Raw genomic sequence first — 14,603 nt, forward strand, 5'->3', positions numbered from 1 at the left:
TTTCACTTAAGCCACTTTGGGTTGGAGTGCTGTCTCTTTTAGTGACCTAATTAATGGATTTCATATTTAATAACTAACCTGGTACATGAGTTACTTTATTTCTCCTCACAAGCTCATTAAGAATTTTTAAAATATAAGTAGATGTTTCAGAGGAGTTCTTTCTCTTCTTACAGATTACCACTGAAGGGATCTAGTTCTTCTAATAGGAACAGTTTCTCACTCATCTCTATGCCCCATGATCCAGATCAAGCACAGGGCCTGATATTTGGGAAAAAAAATCAGTCAATGCCTGATGGCCTGAACTAAAAGATGGCTCTAAGCCTGACTTTCCTCTGCTCCTCCTCCCTTTAAGCCTCTGCAGAGCATCAGTAAAAAACGTTTTCCACTCCAGCTCTTCTCCAAATCCACAGAGACCACAGAAGGTCTCTGAGGTCCAGAGCTCGGGTTTAAGCCTGCTTCCCTGTCTCCTCACTGTGAAGGTAGTCAACTCAGCAACTCAGATCATCCAGAACCACAAAGAGAAACAAGGGTGGGAGGGGTGGGTGCCTCATTCAAGACCAGGAGCAGGTCCTTCCAAGATGGACTGAAAGTCAGTTCTTCCATCCCTGGGCAACTCCTCCTCTGGACAGAAGCCTAATCCACCAAGGCACCAGACACTCCTCCTGGCGCAGCACCAGCAAAAAAAAGCATCTGTACCTGTTGTCCTTCAGCCAGCAAATGAGACCAAATGCTATTCTTCGGGGGTGACGAAAAGAAACAACAGAAAGAAACCTTCTTGTATAGAACACTCGAGGCATAGCAGGTACTGACTCTAAGTACTTTAGATTATATTAACTGATTTAACCCTCATTTAGAAGTTACCTCCATATGGCACATTAATTCACAAGGCAGAGATAGGTCAAATGGCTTGCTGAAGACAATATAATTAGTTTGCAGAGATAATCCTGTTACCATGTCTATCTTACTTCAGAGTCCTTGATTTTTTTTACCACTTTGTCCCACCATCTGAAAGAGGCCTCGCATATAGTAGCTACTATTATATAAAATTTATTAATTATAAGAGCAAAACAACTAGTCTTAAATTACAAAGTAGGCAAAGGAGGCTTAAATGGGTTAAGTAACTTTCCCATTTCCAGGAGTTACGCTGCTTGAAAGTTCTCACTTTGAGGCTAAAACCCAGGTTCATTCATGTCCATATGTCCGCCACGACTGATGCACTGCTTCTTTGCACAAAGTCCTTACTTAATATTTGTGAAGTGAAGTGGAATTAAATACTATCAAAAAACTTCTACCAGTCAAGAGTCAGTTTTCTAACAAGAGAAATTCTGAGTTTCATTCAGAACAATAGGATTTAAACCCAGTTCTGTGTAACTCTGAGGCGAGGCTTTAATCACCACACACTACTGCCCCTTTTCCTGCAGCACAGAAATTACTTGGTTCAGGGGGCTGATGATAACGTACAATTTGAATATCATAACACTGAGGCGTGAAGAAGTTAACTAGGATATGCAAGGCAACAGAGACAGAGAACATCACGGCTGGAATTCCTCTGGAGAGTGCCAATGAGCTCTTTTTCAACACCAGATCTCCTTCAAAACTAGCATAGATGTTAAAATCATTCATGTTTATAAATATTTTTGAGCTGGAATAGTCTTTGAATACTCTAGTTCCTGGATGTGACCCTTTGTTGTGTGCACTTCTGGTTTTCCTATAGATTATCCAGGGAGGTCTTGGTTGACCTGAAGCCCTAAGTTAGGAAAGGTAACTCAGAAAAGGACTCATGGAGGAGGCTGAGCTTGAGCAGATATGGGTGGGAGAATTATGAAGACCAGAGGCAGAACCAGGAAGGAAGCAGAGCAAGAAATCTCAGTGGAGGGGAAAGACGGAGGGAGAAGGAAAGATGAAGCATTTTCCAGGAAAAAGAAGAGCTCCACCACCCAGTATTAAAGCTGAGCTGGAAAGGGCTCCTTTTAACACTGAAGACAACTCTGCAGGAAGAGGGCCAGAAACTGATTAGCTGAAGACCCGTAAGATTGCAGAGGGCTTTACTACCAGCAGCCGAACCCGCTGTTCAGCACCAAGGACAGCTCCCACCCGTCAGGCTGGTGCTCAGTTGCGAGGAGAGCTTTGTAGGAAAAAAGATTGTTCCATCAACCAGTACTGACATTGGTCCAAACTTGATAGAAGCCTGAACTTTTAAAACCACCAACTACTTGTGGCAACTTTTTATTTTATCCTCCCAATCACACTATGAGAAAAAAATGCCAATAACCCCGTTGCACTGATTTGGACGCTGAGTTTCAGAGAGATGAAGGGAGCCCAACGTCACATCACTGGGATGAAGTACACCTAGTCTTTGCAGTTGTGTCCAAAAAAAGTGATTGGACTTAACATCTGGAAATGTTTACTGTAGCACAAGTTCTGCTTGATGGCTGTGAAAATATTAAGCCTCAGTTCCACAATCTGTACAGTAAGAGCAGTGAGGGACATAACATTTGTATGTTCCAAGGATTAAATTAGCTCACTTTGTGCCTTTGTGCAGAACCTTAAGATAAACCATTTCCCAACATCTACAATACTGGCTTCTCAGAAAACTGTGATTCTCTATAACTAGAGAAAAAAAAAGATAGCAACAATTTTTTTAATGCATGAATTCCTCAGGGTTCCTACTGCTATAACTTGAAACGCTGTCTCTTGAAACACATTTTATATCTAACATTCTTGTGCAGAGTAGGCACATTTCTTATGAAAATGTGTCAGATACTGCCTTTTATCATTAATTTACCCAATTCAATATTTTAAAAAGCAGAGTAGACACTTTACTAGAACTCAAGATAGAAAAAGGCATTAAGAGGTGTGGATAAAAGTGGGATTTGGTTTCAATGAGACCTCAGTTTCCACCCCAGTTCTGTAGGACTCTGTGTATTGGAAAAATTGCTTATTTCTCTGAGCTTAAGTTATCCCCCCAAAATTGTAATAATAGCACCTTCATAGCAGTTTTGTGAGGCTTTAAAGAGGTGAGTATGGAACGCATATAGCACAATATGCAGCATACAGAAAGAGCTTAACACATAGTACTAATTATTACTACTGTCACTGCAACTATTTTTTGGCACTTAGAATGCTGACTGTTATAACACTCAAAAATGGGGGCTGCACGTATAGATTATAATTAGGCTAAGTTTTGTTCCCATTTCCCTTTATGGCCATATGACTTTGGGCCAGTAACTCTTCCTTTATGAGCTTCAGTAAGTAATTAGTAAAATTAATTAGTAAAATATGGATAGTAGCAGCATTTTCATGGAGTCCTTGAGAGACCTGGCACGGTCCCCATAAAACCTAGAAGGGACCTAAGAAACCCTATCATCATTGCTGCATCGTTAATTGTGGCAAATGACTGTAAAAATCTTAATTTCCCAAGGCTTCGTGTTGGCTGGTTCTTGGCTACCTCTCCATCCTCATCTCCTCATGCTCCTCTTGCTCACTAAGGCCAGCTTCAAAGACCTCCTCATGATCTGTGATACCTGACATTTCTCTCTCATACTGGGGCCTTTGCACCGGCTGTTCCTTCTACCCACAATGCTGTTCCCCTCAACTTTATGCATTTACAGGCCCTTCTCACCCTCCATGTCTCCATTCAAATATCTTCTTCCTGGGGTCACTTCCCTCGTGGTCAAAAACTAATGTGGCCAGACACCCCCCTTCACCATCTAACTCTCTGAAATTATGTTGGAACTTCGACTTTGTTTAATAAACTCTATTTCCACCTACAACTCTGAACCCCAATAGACACATTTCCCTCTAGCATTCAACACAAACTTCTTTTCCATCAGATGCTGTTAGAAGTTCTAAATCACAAGATGTTTTGTGAAGGAATGAGTTAACATATGGATGTCCTTAGTAATGGGGTGATGCACAGTAAGTACTCCATGAATGTTGGAGAATGTACCCACAGGCATCATTGTTTGTTAAATGAATCCAAACCTTCATCTCACCCTCCCTGTATCCATGTTTCATAGAGGGTTAAACCCAAATGCACTGTAGTCTTTGCATTCAATCCTTCCCAGTTATAGTCCTCCCACTAATTCATTTCTTTTCATCAAAATGTAGTCATTGCCCCAGGCCCTGCACTGGGATCTGGGATTAACAGACAGATTAGACCTTGCATGATCTTCATGATGTCTTGGGACACCTGAGGAGATTCTTAGTTTGGAACTAGTAGTTATGTTGCTTCCACACAAGAAACTATTCTGTAGCTATTAAAAGGGATGAGGTCTTTTTTTTTTTTTTTTAGATTCCACATATGAGTGATCTCATATGGTATTTTTCTTTCTCTTTCTGGCTTACTTCACTTTAGAATGACATTCTCCAGGAACATCCATGTTGCTGCAAATGGCGTTATGTTGTCGGTTTTTATGGCTGAATAGTATTCCACTGTATAAATATACCGCTTCTTCTTTATCCAGTCATCTGTTGATGGACATTTAGGCTGTTTCCATGTCTTGGCTATTGTAAATAGTGCTGCTATGAACACTGGGGTGCAGGTGTCATTTTGAAGTAGGGTTCCTTCTGGATATATGCCCAGGAGTGGGATTCCTGGGTCATATGGTTAATCTATTGCTATTCTTTTGAGGAATCTCCATACTGTTTTCCACAGTGGCTGCACCAACTTGCATTCCCACCAGCAGTGAAGGAGGGTTCCCTTTTCTTCACAGCCTCTCCATCATTTGTCATTTGTGGACTTTTGAATGATGGCCATTCTGACTGGTGTGAGGTGATACCTCACTGTAGTTTTGATTTGCATTTCTCTGATAATTAGTGATATTGAGCATTTTTTCATGTGCCTATTGATCATTTGTATGTCTTCCTTGGAGAATTGCTTGTTTAGAAAAAAAATGAAGATAAATACAAAACAGAAACAGACTCATAGACATAGAATACAAACTTGTGGTTGCCAAGGGGGCAGGGGGTAGGAAGGGACAGACTAGGATTTCAAAATTTGTAGATACTGACAGGCATACACAGAACAGATAAACAATATTATACTATATAGCACAGGGAAATAACTACAAGATCTTGTGGTAGCTCACAGCAAAAAAAAAAAAAATGTGACAATGAATATATGTTCATGTGTAACTGAAAAACTGTGCTCTACACTGTAATTTGACACAACATTGTAAAATGACAACTCAATAAAAAAATGTAAGTAAGTAAGTTAATTAATTAATTAAAAGGGATGAGGTCAGATCCATACTGATATGGAATTCATTTCAAGATACATTACTAAAGAAAGTTTATGGTGCCGGGAGTATACTTAGTAGGCTACCTTCATGTTTATCAAGACCCATATACCTACCAATGAGGGTGATTACAAGAACTGTATCTTGAGGGTCGCACAAGAGACTGGTTTGGTGGTTGCCTCAAAAGCAGGTCTAAGGGACAAGCTGTCAGGGATTAGAGCAACATTTACTCGAGTGAGGCGTAATATATAATGCCTACTACTAGTGAGAGTGGAGAGAGGGAAGAGGGAGAGGGGAAGAACAGGAGGGGGAGGAGGGGGAGGGGAGGAGGGGGAAGGAGGGAGGGGAGGAGGGAAGGGAGCGAGAGAGAGATTTCTACTCCCTCTTTTCACAGGTAGGGACACTGAACTGAGGGCTGTCAACAAAATGATCTAAGAGTCTTGGGACCAAATATGGTGGCTGAAAATTTAAATATCATCCTCCTGGAGTTGGTCTAGGAGAGCATGGTCAAGTGCTTCAAGGTACAATGTTTTCCCTTTCACTTAGTGTTGTGCAAAACAGTGGCCATTACGGAGAAGGGCCTGGAAGACTTGGTCCATGATGAGCGGCTGAAGGATCTGCGGACACTTCACATTTGCAACTGCTATTCACTTGCCCTGAATGCCTTCCTCATTTTTTCCACGTTGGGGTCTCTCCGCTCATGTGTTACATCTTCGATCACTTTAGCTCCTGTCGTCTTCAACACCCTATCTCAGAGCCCTTCATGCATTTTATCATAACTCTAATCCCTTCCAAATGGCCTTGTCATTTTATTGGTTCTTTTGTTCATTGTCTCTCTTTCTCACAAGAAGTCAACACACTGCGGACAGGGACTTCATCTCTTGTTCACCCATGTGAACAGTGCTTAGCATGTAAAGAGAAGCTGGATGAACGTCATTGAATGAATTCTGTAATCAGTGCCCTAGAGTCAGAAGGGCTCCGTAGTTGGGTCCTTTGCCAGCTCTCTACCCTCTGAGTCTCAGGATGGAAGACTTTGCAGGCTTGATTGTGACAATGTGGAACAACAGCACTGAAAACCAAGGAAGCCAAGCCCCGCTGTGTTTCCATCCTGGTCTGTTGCTTCCTGGCTGTGTGGTCTTGGACAATGTATTTACACATTTGATCCCCACAGCTGCCCTCTGCACAGAACCAGAGAATATAACTAGGCTTTGTGGCAGGTTACTGATGCACTGTAGGTACTGATGAATTATAGAAGTGTTAGTTATGAGATTTTTACATGAACAGTTTGCTCTATGAACCTCCATTTCCTGAAATGTATCAGTGGGGAAATAACGCCAGTTTGTCTCTGTGATAACACATACTGATATGATAAATGATGTTACCAAACTTCAGCTCAAAGGGACGTCAATTTTTGTGGGATTCCTCCCTTTTTGCCCTTCTTGAATATTATCACTGGTGACCTATAGCCTAATACAATTCTTAAATTCAGATTGGGGAGGACAGAGGAGTGTGGTGGGGAGGCTCAGTGGCAGAGCACATGCATGGCAGGCAGGAGGTCCTGGGTTCAGTTCTCAGTGCTTCCATTAAAAAATAAGTAAATGCATAAATAAATGTAATTGCCTCCCCACTCCACCCCCCAAAAAAAGAGAGAAGAGGAGTGTTTTTGAGCAAAAGAGCCAACAGTTTAGCTCTTCTTCAGATTTATAGACTACTCCTAAGTTCCTGCATAAAGTATAAAAAGAAAGGGAAAAGTCATCCACTAAAAGCACTTTTCAGAACCGAAACAAAAATTCTAGTTTCTTATTTAGTACAGAAATTTCTACCCAATGCATTATTTACTATAACAAACTCATGGGAGGCCAATATTATTCTCCCAATTTCTGTTCAGCGTGTTTGCACAGGACATAGGTTTACCAAGAAGAGCAACCAGAGTAAAGACAATGATTTCATATTCAGAGTTTGGCTCACAAACCTACAGCATCTCTCACCATAACTGTCAATTTCCAACAGAAGTTGGGTTTGCCAAGTGCCTGGATTTTCCATGCACTGTGAACGTATTCCCAAGTTTCTGCACTGTGTCTCCCTGTAGAAACAGAGAGCCAACAAACTTTATTTCTCTCTCCACAGATGGAGAGGTCCCTGGCCGTGGGCAACATGACCAGGGTCCAGGAGTTTGTCTTGCTGGGCTTGTCCACGAGGCCAGAAGTAAGGGACGTCCTGTTTGCCGTCTTCCTGACCCTCTACCTGCTGACCCTCCTGGAGAACTCGCTCATCGTCCTCCTCGTCTGCAGGCACAGCGAACTCCACAAGCCCATGTACTTCTTCCTGGGCAACCTGAGCTGCCTGGAGATGTGCTACGTGTCGGTGACCACGCCCAGCCTGCTCGCGGGGCTGCGGACTGGACCCTGCCGTGTGCCCTTCACAGCCTGCATGACCCAGCTCTTCTTCTTCATCTCCCTCATCTGCACGGAGTGCACCCTCCTGGCGTCCATGGCCTATGACCGCTACGTGGCCATCTGCCGCCCACTCCACTACCCGCTGCTCATGAGGCCCCAGGTCTGCCTGGGCTTGGCCGTGACTTCATGGCTTGGTGGGCTGCTGGTCTCGGTGGCCAAGACAACATGCATCGCCAGCCTGTCCTACTGTGGCCCCAACGTCCTAAACCAATTTTTCTGTGATGTCTCCCCTCTGCTCAACCTGTCCTGCGCCCACGTGGCCCTGACGGAGCTGGTGGACTTCATCTCTGCCATCATCATCTTCTGCGGGACCCTGCTGGTGGCCTTGGCCTCCTACTCAGCCATTGGGGTGAGCGTGCTCCACATGCCCTCAGCTGCCGCCCGGCGCAAGGCCTTCTCCACCTGCGCCTCCCACCTGGTTGTGGTGGGCATCTTCTACTCGGCAGCCCTCTTCATCTACTGCCGCCCCAGCCGCATCAAATCTATGGACCTCAACAAGGTGCTGTCCGTCATCTACACAGTGGCCACGCCCGTGTGCAATCCTGTCATCTACTGCCTGCGGAACAGGGAGGTCCACGCGGCGCTGTGGAAAACCCTCCACTGGTCCTGATGCTAATCTCCTAACTTAAAATTTCTCATGGCTTGAACTACCACATGTAATACTGAAAAGCAAGTTAAATACTAAGAGAGTATGCTTCTCACATGATACACAATGAGTTCATAACAATTAATAATAAAATCTTAGCTACCCTAGAGAAGCATGGACAATGTCTATGAGAAAGCAAGTCATCAAAGATGAAAGATGAGTGAGTGGTGATTCACATGACAAGATGCTTGACTTTCTTAGTAAACCAGGAAGTATAAATTTAACCATCCTTTCATCTGTACTACCAGAAGATTGACAAATATTTCCCAAATGCGTCTATATACCCCCAGAAGTAGAGATAGAAATATATAAGGATATTCACTGCATCTTTGTTTGTAAAAAATCAGAAACAACCTACATGTCCATCCAGTATGTGAATTAAATGTAGCACACTCATTCTGAGACAAACATTGGAGTATTAAAAAGAAGATCTGTAGTTTTGACATTGAAAGTTGGCTAGTATAGATGTCAAATAAAAAATCAGGTAAAACACGCTATGAAATACTTTTGTTTTCTTTAATTTTTAATTTTGCAAGTGTGCACGGAACCAGAAGACCCTCTCCTGTGGTCTTCAGATACGTTAGTGCTTCTTAGAGCAAGTTACTAACCAGTGTTTCCTCCCTGAAACCTAGGATTGATTAAATGAAGGCAGGAGCAGCTGATCATCCATCTTTATACTCCAGGCTCCAAGCACAAGGCTAGGCATTTGGGAAGAGATCAGTGAATGCATGATGGCTTGAAGAAAGGGTGTCTCTGAGGCTGATTCTCCTCTACTCCTCCTCCCCTTAAGCCTCTGCAAAGCATCAAGAAAAAAGTATGCCATGGAATCTGTAATAAATAAACTCCCTGCAAACAAAAGTCCAGGACTGGATGGCTTCACTGGGGAATTCTACCAAACATACAAAGAAGAACTTAAACCAACCCTTCTCAAACTCTTCCAAAAGACTGAAGAGGAGGGAACACTCTTAAACTCATTCTCTGAAGCCACCATCACCCCAATACCAAAACCAGACAAGACACTACCGAAAAAGAAAATTACAGGTCAGTATCATTGATGAGCATAGATGCAAAAATCCTCAACAAAATATTAGGAAGCCAAATCCAACAACACATTAAAAAGACCACACACTATGATCAATTTTGATTCATCTCAGGGTCACAAGGATGGTTCAACATCAATCAATGAGATACACCACACCAACAAGAGAAAGGACAGAATCTCTCAGGGGCATCTCAACAGATGCAGAAAAAGCATTTGATGAAAGTTCAACATCCGTTCATGGTAAAAACTCTTACCAGAGTGGGTACAGAGGGAACGTACCCCAACACAATAAAAGCTATTTATGAGAAACCAACAGCCAACATAATACTCAACAGTGAAAAGCTGAAAGCATTCCTGGTAAAATCTGAGACAAGACAAGGATGTCCACTCTTCCCACATCTATTCAATGTAGTATTAGAAGTCCTGGCCATAGCAATTAGACAAGAGAAATAAATGTGATCCAAATTGGAAGAGAAGAGGCGAAATTGTCACTATATGCAATGACATGATACTATATAGAGAAAACTCTAAAGACTCCACACAAAAACTACTACAGCTGATACACAAATTCAGCAAGGTAGCAGGACACAAGGTTAACATACAGAAATCTGTTGCATTTCTTTACACTAATGAAATGTCAGAAAAGGAAAGTAAAAAAAAAAAAAACCCTTTTTAAAAATCACATAAAAAATACTTAGGAATAAACCTGGCAAGGTGAGAGACATGCTGAGAACTATAAAACAGTGATAAAGGAAATGAAAGATGATTTAAAGAAATGGAAAGACATCCCCTGCTTTTGGATTGGAAGAATTAATATTATTAAAATGGCCATACTACCCAAAGCAATCTGCAGATTTTGTGTGATCCCTATCAAATTACCCAGGATGTTTTCACAAAACTAGGACAAATAATCCTAAAATTTATATGGAATCACAAAAGACTGAGAATTGCCAAAGTGATACTAAAGAAAAAGAATGAAGCTGGAAGAATAACCGTCCCAGACTTCAGATAATACTACAGAGCTACAGTAATCATGATAGCTTGGTACTGGCACAAAAACAGACATATGGATCAATGGAACAGAATAGAGAGCCCAGAAATAAACCCTCAGACCTACAGTCAATTCATCTCTGACAAAGGAGGCAAGAATATACAATGGAGGAAAGACAGTCTCTTCAGCAGGTGGTGCTGGGAAAACTGGACAGCAGCATGTAAATCAGTGAAGCTAGAACACTCCCTCACACCACACACAAAAATAAACTCAAAGTGGCTTAAAGACTTAAACATAAGACAAGACACTGTAAACCTCTTAGAAGAAAACATAGGCAAAACATTCTCTGATATAAATCTTAGCAACATTCTCCTAGGGCAGTCTACCCAGGTAATAGAAATAAAAGCAAAAATAAACAAATGGGACCTAATTAAACTTATAGGCTTTTGTGAAGCAAAGGAAACCATAAACAAAATGAAAAAACTTATGTAAATGATGCAAATGACAAGCACTTAATTTCCAGAATACACAAACAGCTCATACAACTCAATAACAGAAAAATAACTTCATCAAAAAAAGGGCAGAAGACCTGAACAGACATTTCTCCAGCGAAGACACACAGATGGCCAAGAGGCACATGAAAAGATGCTCAGTATTGCTAGTTATCAGAGAAATGTGAATCAAAGCTACAATGAAGTATCACCTCACACTGGCCAGAATGTCCATCATTAAAAATTCCACAAGTGATAAATGCTGGAGAGGGTGTGGAGAAAAGGGACTGCTGGTGGGGATGTGATTTGGTGCTACTACTATGGAAAAACAGTAAGAATATTCCTTAAAAACTAAAATTAGAGTTAACCATATGACCCAGCAATCCCTACTCCTGGGCGTGTATCTGAAGAAAACTGTAATTTAAAAAGACACCTGCACCCCAGTGTTCATAGCAGTGCTATTTACAACAGCCAAGAGATGGAAGCAACCTAAATGTCCGTAACAGAGGACTGGATAAAGAAGTTGTGGTGTATTTACACAATGGAATACTACTCAGCCACAGAAAAGAATGAAATAACGCCATTTGCAGTAACATGGATGGACCTAGAGATTATCATGCTAAGTGAAGTAAGTCAAACAGAAAGACAAACATCATCTGATATCACTTATATGTGGAATCTTTAAAAAAGATACAAACGAACTTATTTACAGAACAGAAAGACTCACAGACACAGAAAACAAACTTCTGGTTACCAACAGGGAAAGGAGTGGGGAGAGAAATTAGGAGTCTGGGATTTGCAGATACTAACTGCTATATATAAAACAGATAAACAACAAGGTCTTGGTGTTTAGCACAGGGAACTATATTCAATGTCTTGTAATAATGGATAATGAAAAATATGAAAAAGAATGTATATATGTATAACTGAATCAATATGCTGTGTGCTAGAAACTAACAAAATCACAAATGAACTATACTTCAACAAAGAAAGAAAGAAAGAAAAAAGTATTCCATTCTACCTCTTCTCCAAGTCTACAGAGACCAGAGAGGTCTCCGAGGTCCAGAGCTCCAGTTTAAGCCTGCCTCCCTGCCTCCTCCTCACCGTGAGGGGAGTGAACTCAGCAACTCAGAGCTACAAAGAGAAACAGGAGTGGGGTGGTTGGTTGGGGTGGATGCCTCATTCAAGACCAGGAGCAGGTCCTTCCACGATGGACTGAAAGAAACCTCTTCCATTGCTAGGCAGCTCCTCCTCTGGGCAGGAGCCGAATCCTTGTGGACATCCAGGTGCGGCCTCATCAAGACGGGATCTGTACCTGTTGTCCTTCAGCCATCAGGTGAGGAGACAGGTTCTTTGCGGGTGAAGACAAGGAACAGCAGAAAGAAGTGTTCTTATACAGAACACTCAGGGCACGGAGACCAGCTCTATGGAGTGTACTAGTGTGTTCACTAGCCACTGCTTCTCTAGGCAGGCAGGTCGAGTGACTTCCTGAAGACAGACAGGAAGGGAGAGACGTCCTGACACATCTGTCTGGCTTCAAAGTCTTTGCTTCTAACTATTATGTTCTATCACCCCAAGAGATGCTTTATAGTAGCTACTATTATATGGCATTGATTCATCCTAATGGAAGAAACATGACTACTACATTACAGAGTAGGCAAAGGGAGCTCATTAACTAACTTTCCTTCAGTCACACTGTTTGTAAAATTTCAGCGTCCAAACACCTGGAGGCCGGAGCCCACGTTCACTCATGTCCACCATTCCTGGTGCCCTGCTTCTGTGCACAAAGCCCTGACTTGATAAACGTTTGTGGAATGAAGAGGAATTAAAGACTTCTCCCAGACCAGAATCTGTTTTCTCATGAGAGAGATTCTGAGTTTCATTAGGACAACAGGATTCAAAGTCCACTTCTGTGTAACACCGGGCCCAAGCTTTAACCACGACACTATACTGCCCCTCCTCCTGCAGAAATCACCTGTGCCAAGGTAGGGGTGATCTCCCCTCGTCTTGAGTAACATACAACTGGAGCATGAAGAGGTTAAAAGCCTAATTCAGGCAACAGAACTAGTGTCTCGTGTTCCTTTATGAGCGGGTCAGTCAGGTGTGGCCACAGCGGAGACAGAGGAGCGGCCCAGGATCTCTGAGACAACCGACTAAAGCAACAGGAACGATTCTCGGCACAGCGTCAGGGATGCTATTTTGAAGAAGGGACTTAAGAAGCACTTCAGCCTTTGCCGCGTAGTTAATTGTGGGAAATGACTGCAAAAATCTTACCCTCTCAAGGCTTCCCGTGCCCCGGCTCTCGGACACCTCTCCATCCTCATCTCTGCCTGCTCTTTATGTGAAGCCCCGCCTCAAAGTGTGCCCAGTATTTTTGCCATAGACATCTTTGCCCCAAGCATTTTTTCCACAAACATTTTCACTGCGTAAGTAATTGGTCATAAGGCAATTTTGCCATAAAAGATGAAATAATTGGTTGATGTTTTGGTTTCATTTCCCCCATTGATCTCCTATTTTTATACTGCATAAATCTTACTCCTCCTAACAGTCGGTACAGTGACAAGTAGACATGACAGTCTTAACACAGTGAATGCTAACAACCACCTCTATCAACTTGATAGAAAATACGGTGATGAAACTTACTGGGAGTGTGAAATAAGAGCGTGTGAAGCTGGACTGCACACTATCCCAGAAAATAACACCAGTCTGCAAGTCCTTTGGTGACTTGGTGACTTCCCACAGAACTTCAGAACATCCATCAACAGACATGTGACAACACACCAAGAGCAATCAACAGTGCAGAAGGCTTTCACAGGGCAGCACAGAGCTCAGCTACACACACACACACACACACACACACACCCCTGCATACATACATAACACTTCGAATGAAAGACTTGCGAGAAAACTGCTCAGGCACAACCCACAAAATAAAATGAGTTATTGCCATGAATCTACATACGTTTTTAATGTATTCAAACATTTAGTATTTTGCAGTAAAGTCTTTTTAATTTTTTTATTTATTATGTTTTATTGTGTCCCTTTTAATGTTTCTCTTTAATTTTTTACTTTATCTGTATGGCAAAATTGCCTTATTGCCAACTAGGTATGCAGCAAAAATGTCTGTGGCAAAATTGCTTGCAGCAAAGTTGTCTATGGCAAAGACGTTAACGGCTTCAGGGACCTCCTCGAGACCCTGATACCTGCCATTTCCTTCTCGTTGCAGGGCCTTTGCACTTGCTCTTCCTTCTGTCTGCAATGCTGTTCCCCTCAAATCTGTGCATTTATAGGCCTTTCCCATCCTCTGCATCTGCATTCTAATATTACCTTTCAGTGTCACCTTCCCTCATGGCCAGAACCAATGTAGCCGACATCCTCTCCATCGCCCAACTATCCAAAATTATGCTGGAGTTTAGACTTTGCTTTATCAAGTCTCTTTCTACCTATAACTCTGAAGCACCCTGGAGTAGACACATTCCCACCCAGTGCCCAGCACAGCCTTTTCTTCCATCAGACGGCATTAGAAGTTCTACTTCACAAGGGTTTTGTGGAGAATAAATGAGTTAACACGTGGGTGTTCTCAGTACTGGGGCTGGTATACAGTAAGTGCTTGATAAATGTTGGTGAATGTGCTCGCAGGCATCAGCGTTTGTTACATGAATCTCAGACCCTCATCATGCCCTCCCTGTATCCATGTTACATACACGGTGAAACCCAAACGCACTGTCCTTGTGTTT

At 42.3% G+C, this 14,603-nt stretch overlaps 1 protein-coding gene and 1 long non-coding RNA gene across 3 annotated transcripts in view; one reads left to right on the forward strand and one right to left on the reverse strand.

Moving 5' to 3' along the window:
- LOC123618822 (uncharacterized) overlaps positions 1-14,603 on the reverse strand; it is a 64,741-nt gene that overhangs the window by 41,215 nt on the left and 8,923 nt on the right. The window lies entirely within an intron of this gene.
- Positions 7,368-8,306, forward strand: LOC105074400 (olfactory receptor 6Z7-like). Its single transcript, XM_010961963.2, has one exon. It carries the CDS (start codon positions 7,368-7,370, stop codon positions 8,304-8,306), a length of 939 nt encoding a protein of 312 aa, XP_010960265.1.

The sequence above is a fragment of the Camelus bactrianus genome, chromosome 9 (assembly GCF_048773025.1).
Source record: "Camelus bactrianus isolate YW-2024 breed Bactrian camel chromosome 9, ASM4877302v1, whole genome shotgun sequence".
Taxonomy (NCBI): domain Eukaryota; kingdom Metazoa; phylum Chordata; class Mammalia; order Artiodactyla; family Camelidae; genus Camelus; species Camelus bactrianus.

Excerpts from the sequence above, each read along its gene's own strand:
- LOC105074400 (XM_010961963.2), top strand. The coding sequence starts at position 7,368 with ATGGAGAGGTCCCTGGCCGTGGGCAACATGACCAGGGTCCAGGAGTTT.